At 33.9% G+C, this 12,378-nt stretch overlaps 1 protein-coding gene across 1 annotated transcript in view; it reads right to left on the bottom strand.

Moving 5' to 3' along the window:
• The window catches only part of ANKRD27 (ankyrin repeat domain 27), a 93,153-nt gene that overhangs the window by 37,347 nt on the left and 43,428 nt on the right, over nucleotides 1-12,378 (bottom strand). The window contains exons 13-14 of the mRNA XM_031954385.1: nucleotides 8,787-8,879; nucleotides 7,263-7,390 (exon numbers count right to left, since the gene is read on the bottom strand). Of these exons, the coding sequence (XP_031810245.1) occupies nucleotides 7,263-7,390; nucleotides 8,787-8,879 (221 nt within the window). The remainder of the gene's footprint in view (nucleotides 1-7,262; nucleotides 7,391-8,786; nucleotides 8,880-12,378) is intronic.

The following is a 12,378-nucleotide window of genomic DNA, read 5'->3' as shown; positions in this document are numbered from 1 at the left end:
AAAACCTTTGTACAAACAAAATTAATGCAAACAAGATTAGAAGGGAAGCAACAAACTGGGAAAACATTTTTATAGTTAAAGGTTCTGATAAAGGCCTCATCTCCAAAATATAAAGAGAACTGACTCTAATTTATAAGAAATCAAGCCATTCTCCAACTGATAAATGGTCAAAGGATATGAACAGACAATTTTCAGATGATGAAATTCAAACTATTTTCACTCATATGAAAGAGTGTTCCAAATCACTACTGATCAGAGAAATGCAAATTAAGACAACTCTGAGATACCACTACACACCTGTCAGATTGGCTAAGATGACAGGAAAATACAATGATGAATGTTGGAGGGGATGTGGGAAAACTGCAACACTGATAAATTGTTGGTGGAGTTGTGAACAAATCCAACCATTCTGGAGAGCAATCTGAATTATGCCCAAAAAGTTATCAAACTGTGCATACCCTTTGATCCAGCAGTGTTTCTACTGGGCTTATATCCCAAAGAGATACTAAAGAAGGGAAAGGCACCTGTATGTGCCAAAATGTTTGTCAGCCCTGTTTGTAGTGGCCAGAAACTGGAAAATGAATGGATGCCCATCGATTGGAGAATGATTGGGTAAATTGTGGTATATGAATGTTATGGAATATTATGTTCTGTAAGAAAGACCAGCAGGATGAATAGAGAGAGGCTTGGAGACACTTATATGAACTGATGCTGAGTGAAATGAGTAGAACCAGGAGATCATTATACACTTCAACAACGATACTGTATGAGGATGTATTCTGATAGAAGGGGATTTCTTTGACAAAGAGAAGATCTAATTCAGTTCCAATTGCTCAATGATGTACAGAAGCAGCTACACCCAAAGAAGGAATACTGGGAAAGGAATGTAAACTGTTTATATTTTTGTTTTTCTTCCCGGGTTATTTTTAAAACCTTTTGAATCCAATTCTCCCTGTGCAACAAGATAACTGTTTGGTTCTGCACACATATATTGTATCTAAGATATAATATAACATATTTAACATGTATAAGACTGCTTGTCATGTAGGGGAAGAGGTGGAAGGAGGGAAGGGAAAAATTGGAACAGAAGTGAGTGCAAGGGACAATGTTGTAAAAAAAAAAAAATTACCCAGGCATATGTTCTGTCAATAAAAAGTTATAATAATAAAAAAATAATCTATAGAAACAAACAAACAAAAAAGATTCTAACTAGGACTCCTCGATACCTTAATTCTTTCTAATTGCTTTGCAGAATTTTTTTTCCTTTGACCTGGAAGTTTTCAAGTGTTCCCAAAGTGGGCTGTATTTTATATACAACGTTCCTAGAATTCTTCATTTTAGAGTTCAAAAGTCAGCAAATTCTTTTTATTTCCACTTCACTAGCTGGTTGTAAGAAATCAATGGGAACTTTCTTTTAATATTAAAAGGTAGTCCAATGATTCTTCATTTTTTTTAAACATGTTATGCAGGTTGGTGGCTTTTTTCTGTATCTTATATTGTCTTCTTTTTAAGTTTTTTAAAAAAGATTTTATTTTATTTATTTGTTTGTTTGTTTGTTTTTGCTGAGGTAACTGGGGTTAAGTGACTTGCCCAGGGTCACACAATTAGGAACTGTTAAGTGTCTGAGGTCCTCCCGACTTCAAGACTGGTGTTCTATCCACTACACCACCTACCTGCCCTTTTAAAAAGTCTTTTGTCTTTGGTTTAGTATTTCTTGTTGTCTCAATGACTTATGCTTAGTTTATTCTAATTTTCATAGAATTTGATACTTTTGCAAAACTGTTAACCAGTAGCTAAGGCAGCTAAGTGACAAAATGGATAAAATGCTGTGCGTAGAGTCAAGAAAAAGAGGAAAAAACCATGACCTCAGATACTAACTTGCTATGGGACAATTCTTTCTTCCATAGTTCTCATTTCTTTTCCAATTGTGTCCTCTAGCACTCTCATTTCATTGATTTAAAAAAAATTTTTTTTTTGACTCTTCATTTCTTCTAAGAAATTCTAACTGAATTTGTGCCCAAGCTGTGTTTTCCTATGAAGCTTCATTTACAAATATTTTGGAATCATTCATTTCTTACGAGTTTGTTTAGTATCTCTAAGTATCTCTGTCACTATATAGCATTTTAATGGTAAAATGTTTGTTTGCCCCTTCTTCCAGACTATTTCCTGACTTCAGACTTAATAGTGATTTTGCTGCTTCTTTGGAGGGATATTGAGTGTTGTTATTCCAGGAACTCAGGGACAGCAAGGGCTGGATACCTATAAGCTTTCAGTATTCCCAAACAGGGCAAAGTTTGACTTCCTCTCCCCTCTCCCCACCCCCAAATCTGATATGTCCCTGGCCTGTAATTCAGTCTGAGCCACAAGGCAGAGTTTTCCCCAGGTGGAGTTTTAATAAATTACTGATAGACTTGGCATCAGTGAGAGCTTAATGCCCACAGAAACCTAGGATATTAAGGGCAAGATCAAGCAAGGATGACTACCCAAAAGCTTGGAGATAGAGGGCACAATCTAGTCCCAAAGCCCCCAGAACTACAACTGAAGCAATGAGTAAACCAAAACCACCACTAATCAATCAGTTAAGAACTATACATGTTTAATCTTATTAGATTACCTGCTGTCTAGAAGAGGGAGGGTGTAGGAAAGGGAAGGAGTATTTTAAAAATAAAAAGCTACTACATATATATATATATATAATTGAAAGTTCAGAGATCCCACAAAAATAATCCTGGAGTAACTGTGGGGAAAAATCTTTTTAAAAAATTATTTTTGGGGGAGTGAAGCCAACAGACAGAGTAAAGCCAGGAAGCTACTTGAGCTCTCCATTTTCCCTCAAAACCCATATGAAACCAAGTCACTGAGCACAGTTTGATAGAATGTAACCCCTCTCCAGCTCAAGATAGATTGAAACAATTTCAAGAAAGGTCAATCTCACTGGAGCGAAAAGCCATGTCAGATAGACTCTGGGAAAGCCAGTGAGAGGGTCTTAACCACAATAAAATAAGCAACCGAGACCCTCGGCCCTGGCTCAGTAGAGAAGCAAATCAGCGGGGCAGCCTCCATTCCCAGCTCAGAAGGTAAGCTCTGAGAAAGGAAGCTATTTCCAGAAAAGAGCAGCAAAAGTAACAAACTGGAAGCAAAGAAATTAGAACAGAAATCATAAACTTTACCCAAGTAACAGACTCCATAAAAACTAGAATAGATCTAACAGAAACCAATGACTCCATTAGAGAGCAAGAAATATTAGAATAAAATCAAAAGATTAAAAAAAAAAATAGAATAGTGTACAAAATATCTGTTAACACAAACAAATGACCCAGATAATCATAGGATGCCCATAAAATCATAATAATAACAAAGCCTGGATATTGTATTTCAGGAAATCATAAGTGAAAACTACCTAGACTTATGAGAACTTAAAGGCAAAGTAAAGCTAAAAATAATAATAAACTAATTACTTCCTGAAAGGAATCTTTAAAAAAATATATCCAGAAAAGTCAAATACTTCCGCGTCAAAAAAAAAAAAAAAAAAAACAGAAGTGTTCAAGTTCTAAGGAACTCTAATCAGGTTCACACAAGGATTGGCAACTATAAAGAAAAGGAGAACTTGAAATATGATATTCCCTAAGGCATAAAATATTGTGTTAAAATCAAAAATAACTTACCCAGCAAAATTGGTTTTTTTCCCCTCTGCAAAGGGGAAAACACTGAAATACTATTAACTATTAACATAGGAATAGAAACATAAAAAAAGATAAATATCTTTGATCAAGTTTGAAACCATATACAGATGAAGTATTTGCATTCTTAACTGGGGAAAAGAAATAAATATCACTTTAGAATCCCACTGTCATCCAGGATCCCAAACGAACTTAAATATGACAAAGGATCTAATAATTACTTAGATTTAAAAATAAAAAGGAGAAGAATGGGGTATGAGAAGAATAGATATCACTTAAAAGAACCTCACTTTCACCAGAGAAAGTCAAGGAGAGTAGAATACACATCAACAATTTGGTTTACAAGGAAATTAGCGGGAAATGCAGGCAGGAAACAGAAGGATGAGGATATTCAGGAAGGGAAACAAAATGACACAGGGCCAAACTGTGAAGAAGTTTTTAATAGCAAAGAAAGTAGTAATTTGTGACTGGGGGAAAGGAAGAGGAGAAGCGGGAGAGCAGAAAGGATTTGCATCAAGTATAGATCCTTATTATATAATGATGAACTATGACAAATTTAGCTCTTCTCAGGTATAGTGACCCTAGAAATTGCAATAGACTTGTACTGGAAAAGACCATCTACATCTAGAGAAAGAACTTTTTCTGAATGAGGATTGAAGCACACTATTTTCACCATTTTTGTTTTTTCTTTCTTGTTTTTTTTTTCCTTTTTACAACGTAACATATGAAAATGTTTATCATGATATTCTCTCTCTCTCTCTCACCTATATCAGATTGTTTGCTGTCTTGGGGAGGGGAGAGAAAAGAGAAGGGGAAAAAAATTTGGAACACAAAATCTTACAAAAGTGAATGATGAAATCTGTCTTTACTGATTGAGGCCAGTTCTAATGATCTTGTGATGAAGAGAGACATTTACACACAGAGAGAGAACTGTGGGAACTGAGGGTGGATCACAACATAACATTCACACTTATTACTGTTTGCTTGCATTTTGTTTTCTTTCTCATTTTTTTCCTTTTTTGATCTGATTGTTCTTGTGCAGCAAGATAATTGTATAAATATGTATATATACATTGGATTTAAAAAAAAAGAAATCTTTACATGTAATTAGAAAAAATTAAATACTATCAAGTGGGGGGGGGGGGAAGAGTATAAATCATTAGTGCTATCCACACTCCTAACTTATTATTACTCTCTTCCTTTTCATAAAAAGGAGGGAAGAAGCAAAGGCCCTCATCTCACACCTTGATTATGACAATAGCCTACTGGTGAGGCTGCCTGCTTCAAAGGAAAAAAATATTAGAAAAAGGGATGGAGGAAAATATAGTTAACCATAACTGAACAAGCATGCAATAAGCACACCCACAAAATATCAGCAAATAGCACAATGGATGAAATGGCATTATTCAACAATATATTTATAAAAAACACAAATATTTACACAATTAGAACAAGAGACTAAAAGAAAATTTCATCCTTCAATTTAACATGAAAAAAATGGGAATAATATGATTATGTCAGAGCAAAAAAAGTAGACAAGTCTGGACAGTAAGAAAAAGAGAATCTTTTAAAGAGAGAAAAAGGAAACTACATTATCCTTAAAAGTAGCAGAGACAATGAATTAATATCAGTTCTTGACATATATGGATCAAATGGTTACGTAGAACCTAAATAATTAAAAGAAAATGTATATCATTTACAGGGAGAAATAGACAATAAAACTGTATTAGTATGAACCTTCAATGTAGCCCTTTCACCAGACAAATATTAACCCTCCAAAAAGAAAGACATTAAAGGGTTTAAGTATTTTTTGCTAAGTAAGATGTTATATCTCTGGCAGTTACTGAATGAATACATATTTTGCAGCAGTACATATCACTTTTTTGACCACCTATTAGGATAAATTCCTCACCAATACAGAAAAGCACATATATTAAACACATTCTTTACTAACTTCAATAAAAATTATAATCAGCAAAGGGGCATTAAAGAAAAGATTAAAAATTAACTGGACAGGAAATAAATTAATACTAAAGAACTGGTGGGTCAAAAAACAAATCACAAAAACAATAGATATATCCAAACATATGGGATACAACAAAAGCAGTCCTAAGAGGAAAAAATTTAATTTCTAAAAATCTTTCATCAACAAAAGAAAGATATCAGCTAATTTAAAAAAATCTAAAAATAGAAAAATCAGCAAATTTTTTAAAAACTCAAACACTAAAACAGAAATCTGAAAATCAAAGAGATTAATAAAATTGAAAGAAAAAAGCACTAAAGTAAAACAGCTTTTTTGAAAAAAAAAAAATTAAACCATTAATTATTTTGATTTTTAAAGAAATAACCAGGAATAAAATTGAAAAAAAAGAAATAAAGGAAATTAGGAAAAATTATTTTGTCCAACCAGATACCAATAAAACTGACAAATAAAATTTCTAGGTATTTACAAAAATGTAAAATGCCAAGAACAGAACAAAACATGGAACAGAATAAAAACAGAAAACAATCCAATTTTAAGGAAACTCACAAACTATAAACAAACTCCCAAGGAAAATGATGCTTTACAAGAATCATAGTCATGTCTGTTAATCATCACAAAATCAGAAGTGTCAGAGCAATGATTTAAGCCTAGAATTTCCCAATTCCAAATCTAGAATTCTTTTAATAAGCCATGGCTTTCTTAAAAAAAAAAAAAAAAAAAGTTTACATTTCTTTAATATCAGTCATTTCTATGAATACTCTTCCCCCCAAAGTCAGTCTTTCCTTAAAAGTTAGGGGAAAAACATTAACCAATCCTATCTAGTACAGTTCTTAAACTGAGAAGGAGGAAGAGAAACATTTCTTCATCTCTTCTCCAGATACAAGATTAGTCATCAGAATTATGCAATATTCAATTTCATTTAACTTTTTTTTGTTTACATTGATGTAGTAATTGTATAGTTTGTTTCCCTGATTGTTTAATTTTTACTGTTTACAATTAAAGTCTTCCTAATTTTTTTAATTCCTCATATTTGTTATTTGTTGTAGCATAATATTCCATTATATTAATATACTATAATTTGTTTAGCTACTGCTCTACTGATGGACATCAACTTTGTATCCTATATCTTGCTTCAAGGAATTAGCAGCAGCTCTATCAAGTGTATTATGACAAGAGACAGAGAAATACGAAATGGAAGAATCTACAGATGAAGTTGCTCCCATTCCAGAAAATGCCTGAAAAAAAAAACTTGCTCTAATACCAAAATGATATACCCTATTACCATGAAAAAAAAAAAAATTTTCCCCTTAAAAGGGAGGAAGAGCAATTAATTTTTTACATTTATATAGTACCCTTACACTGTCTCGCTTCATGTTCTCTGTATCTGTTTCTTGTATTACGACCTTTGAGATGTGAAGAACAGGTGGTAGCATCCCCATTTTACATATGAAGTTTAGAAAACTTGAATAAATGAATAAATAAGTTTGCCTAAGGCAGGGCCAATATCAAACCTTAACTGCTCTTTCCACTCTACCAGCTCGCAATGTTTTCAACATAAATGTTCCCAAGCAGGGTGTAATTCCCAAGGACCCTCTTACCCAGAGACCAATTTTTCACAGTTGTCACAGAAGCAGAGAGGATGGCACATTTTTTGAACGGTGTCTTTATCATGGTCATCCTGACACAAAAGTTTTTCTACTTCTTCCTGGTTACCTGAAGCAATGTGCTACAATAAATCCAGAAAATAGGAACATAATAAAATACCATCAAACAAATAATATAACCTATTCTAATGTTGCTCAATTTCAATTTTCCAGGTTATAAAGCAGTTTTTTAAAAACTTAATTGTACTTAATTACTCAATTAAGTACTTAAAGTACTTAACTGAGTTGGGGGAAGAGGGAAGGGTTCTGAAGGAAAACTAAACTGAATACTAAATTAATGTACTTGTCCTGAGAAAACAGCCATTCTCTATCTTCAAAGTTTTATCCCCAAATATTTTAGCATTATCTTTTCCCCTAAACTCTTATGTTCCCTTTTATTCTAGAGAGCATCTCTATTTCACCATCTAGGTGATTCTTCCCTCTCTCACCCCCAATATCCAATCTGTTGCCAAGGCCTGTCAATTTTACCTCTGCAAATCATCCTGAATATCCTCTTTCTCTCCTAATAGTGTCACTACCCCTGGTGCAGGCCCTCATCTCACACCTTGATTATGACAATAGCCTACTGGTGAAGCTGCCTGCTTCAAGTCTCCCCCCATTTCAATACATATTCCATCAAGCCATCAAAGTGATATTCCTAAATCAGGGATCCAACCATGTCACTCTCCTATTCACTAAACTCCAGTAGCTCCCTATAATCTCCAGCATCAACTACCAAATCCCTTTTTTTGGTTTGTTTTGGTATTCAAAAGCCTTTATTATCCAGTGTGGAACTTTCCCCTTCACAATTTTTATAGTCTTTTTTTGCTGAGGCAATTGGAGTTAAATGACTTATTCAAAGTCACACAGCTAGAAGTGTGTCTGAGGCGGGATTTGAACTCATGTCCTCCTGACTTCAGGGCTGGTGCTCTATGCACTGTACCACCTACCTGCCTTCTTATATTTTACTCCCTCTGCCATACGACTACAATCAAGCAACACTGGCCTCCTATAGCTATTCCAAGAACTAAGCATTTTCTCTCTCAACCATGGAAATCTGCCTGCCCTCCTTGCCCAGAGTGCTCTCCTTCCTCATTTCTGCCTCCTTCCTGCCAGGCATCCTACAATTCCCAAATAAAATGCCATTTCTATAGGAAGGTCTTCTTAACCTCTCTTAATTACTTCCCATTTCCCAACCTAAGGTTTGTTTGTACATGCTTGTTTGCTCACTGTATCTCCCATTAGAAGGAGCTCCTTGAGGCAAGGATGACTTGTGCCTCTTTTTTGTGTGTCCCCCAAACTCAGTCCAGTGCCTAGCACACTGCAGGCACTTAAATGCTTTCTGACTGACTGAAACATAGGACTCCTTATAGAATAAATGCTATAATCCCACAAACAAAGCTATAATCCCACAAGAGATTCTAGAAACAAAGACCACAATGCATTATCTTTAATTACAGAAAACTGTTGGTGTCTTACCTTAAACAAACAATCAATAGGTGTAGAACTCATCTGGGATAATAAGTTCATTCTCTGCCTAAGGGACAGTTTGTCACCAATCCCTTCAGATTCCTAGAAGACAAACAAAATACTCTTGAATTACAAATAAGAGACATATCATAGTAGAGATAATATAAAAGCAAAAATTACTTAACCACAATTTCTAAATGAAAAAGATAAAACAGTTGATGTCTTCTTTTCTATTCTTTCTCATGTATGAGAGCTTAGTTACATTTAGGATAGGCTATCTTTGGCAATCTGGTGAAGTTCATGGTCCCTTTCTTAGAATATGTCAATTCATAAAATAAATGCATGAAATAAAATACATAGCATTACAAAGGGAAGCAATCATATTCAAAGACAGTAAACAAAATATATTTTTTAAAAAGTTCATGGATTTAAGAGTTGAAACTCCAGTTTTAGACTTAACATATAGCAAAGTAAAAATAGAACTATTTAATCCATTTATAAAGATGTTAAATATTTAAATTAATTTAATTGTTAAATTAGTGTCAGATTAATACCACAGAATGCTCTGAGAGATAGGTCAAAAATAAGTCATCAAAAAATATAAAACTTTACTCCTACACCATGAAGGGGTATTTGCCTGAGTGACAGAAACAAAATTATCAAAGCTATTCGACCTTTATACTTAATAGAATAATCTATTCAAGACAAAAGAAAATGCCTATTCTGATAAAGTATGAAAACAAGTGAAGGACCAATTATAATTGTTAATCATCAAATTAGATCTTATAAACAGCTGACATTAATTTTTTAAGCATCAAAATATCTTCCGTCTCCATGACAGGAATAAACTAATTTCCTCTGCCATCCCCTAGAAAACTATCCCAAGATAACTAAAGCTTTGTAAAACTAAAGTATGCCGTTTCTGTGCCTTTTAATGGAGGTTGATTTTATGAAATTAAAGTTGCTTTGTTTCATATGTTTCAAGTACTTTAATCTCTCTTTTAACTTCTAATGCATATGTAAATATAAAAAGAGTATAGTACTTCCAGATGTCTCATCATCTTATAAATCAACAGTCATCAAAACCAAACAAACAAAAATCTGGTACTGGTTAAATATATAAAGATAGAATAATAGAACAGACAAGGAAGAATCAGAAACAATGGAACTCGGGAATCAAGCAACGAATAAATTAGAAAACCTAAATGACTTAGAAAAAAGTCTCATTTGGAGCAACTAGGTGGTACAGTGGATAGAGTACCTTGGCCCTGAAGTCAGGAGGACCTAAGTTCAAATCTGGTCTAGACACTTAACACTTTCTAGTTGCATGACCCTGGGCAAGTCACTTAACCATAAGAATAGAAAAAAAGCTTCATTTGATAAAACTTCCTGGAAAATTGGAAAGCCCACATGCAGAAATTAAATTTAAACCAAACACCTTAATATGGCATTCTATAATGCAATCTAAGGGACAGCTAGTTGGTACAGTGGATACAGTACCAGACTTGAAGTCAGGAGAACCTGAGTTTAAATCTGGTCTCAGACACTTAATACTTCCTAGCTGTATGACTCTGGGCGAGTCACTTAATCCCAATTGCCTCAGGAAAAAAAAATCAATATAATATAATCTACATGGATACATGACCTTACTATTAAATTAGATAAATAAATAAGAAGAGAAAAAAAATCATAATTGTTAGTTATATTCAGGAGATGTATTCTTAAACAAGGATTAGAAAAATTTACAAGATAAAATGGATAATCTTGAGCAAAGGAAACTAAAAAGCTCCTGCACAAACAAAATTAATGCACTCAGGATGAAAAGGAAAGCAATTAAATGAGGAGGGGAAATCTTTGCACCAAATTTCTTAGACAAGGATTTGATATTCAAGATATTATACATACCAGATGGCTACATACAGATGTGATGTACTCAGATATATGCACATGTGCAGGCATGGTCTCACTTTACACAAGAGGTTCGTTCCCTCAGTCTACTACATAAAAACGTTTTACATAATACAGATTTAACTTAAGGGAAGAAGGAAATCTGTTGAGGGCCAGCCATTGGTTCAATGACAAATGGGATCAAGGATAAAGAAAGAAGAGCAACTTTTCAACAATGAGGTGACTCAAGGCAATTCCAATAGACTTGCAATACAAAAAGCCATCTGCATCCAGAGAGAGGATAATGAAGACCGAATGTGGATCACAGCACTTTTTGGGGTGATGGTGTATGTTTGCTTGGTTTTTTTTCATTCTCATTTTTTGCCCTTTTGGTCTGATTTTTCTTGCACAACATAACAAACATAGAAATAGAAGAATTGCATGTGTTTAATCTACAGTGGATTGCTTGTTGTCTAGGGGAGAGGGGAGAGAAGAGAAAGGGAGAAAAATCTGGAACACAAGGTTTTATAAATGTGAATGTTGAAAACTATCTTGGCATGTATTTGGGGGAAAAAAAAGGAGCAAGAACAAGAGGATGAAATGCCAGTTGTTTGGGGGCCTGGACAGAATAGAAAGGAAGAACCTGTGGATGCAGACACAGAGAGCTTGGAAATGGACACAGAAGAAAAGGCTGGGTGCCACACAGGAGCCAGGAACAGACAAATAATGCCCAAACCAGAGGGGCAGGCACGTGGGCAGAAAGGAGAAAAAATATCCTCTTTGAAGGTCTCAAGTCAAGATCCTGATATGGGGGCAATGATGATGAATGCAATCTCCTCATACACATCCTTTTGTCTGCTTTTATTTAGAGAAGGATAAATTTTTAGGGGGGTTTTCTGGTAAGAGGGGTTGAAGACCCTAGAATAACAAGCCAATGGGCAGGAGTGGAGAGAGAACATTATTACACAGTCAAGTTAACATAGGGTTGGTTGGTTTGTTTTTTTGGAATGCAGATTTCTTTCACAATTTTTCAACTGAAGCTAAATTTCTGTAAATGCAAATATGTTTATATCTTTATGTAAATTTGCATTTACAAACATATGTGTATATATAAACAGGTATATAATATATCTGTATGTATAGATACACTGTATTTTTATATATTATATACAATATACATATATTTATATCTAAAGATATACACATATGTCTATGTGAACATATATACAAATATGATCAAAAGCCATTAGAAATAAGTAGTCAAAGGATAAGAACAAATAATTCTCAAAAGAAACTGAAAACTATTAACAATCAAAGAAAAGCACTAATAAGAGAAATACAAATCAAAACAAGTGTTTTACCTCACACCCAGCAAACTGCCAAAGATGAGAAAAGGGTTGAATTGGGGAAAATATGCACATTAATGAACTGTTGGTAGAGCTATGAATCAGAATCACTTTGTAAAGCAATGTAGAATATGCAGATAAAATGACTAAAATGTGCATTTTTTGACCCCAAAATTCTATTACTAGATTTATTCACCAAAGAGATCATTGATAAGAACAAAGATGGCCAGAAACTGAGAAATGATTCAACAAATTGAAGAACATAAATGTAATAGAATATTATTGTATAAATATAATATTATATGAAGGATACAGAGAAGCGTGGAAAGGCTTAATACATGAAATAACTACAACAATGTAACACCCCC

This window comes from Sarcophilus harrisii, chromosome 2, assembly GCF_902635505.1.
Source record: "Sarcophilus harrisii chromosome 2, mSarHar1.11, whole genome shotgun sequence".
Classification (NCBI taxonomy): Eukaryota; Metazoa; Chordata; class Mammalia; order Dasyuromorphia; family Dasyuridae; genus Sarcophilus; species Sarcophilus harrisii.
Note: the sequence above shows the minus strand (reverse complement) of the source record. Positions and strands in the feature narration are given on the sequence as shown.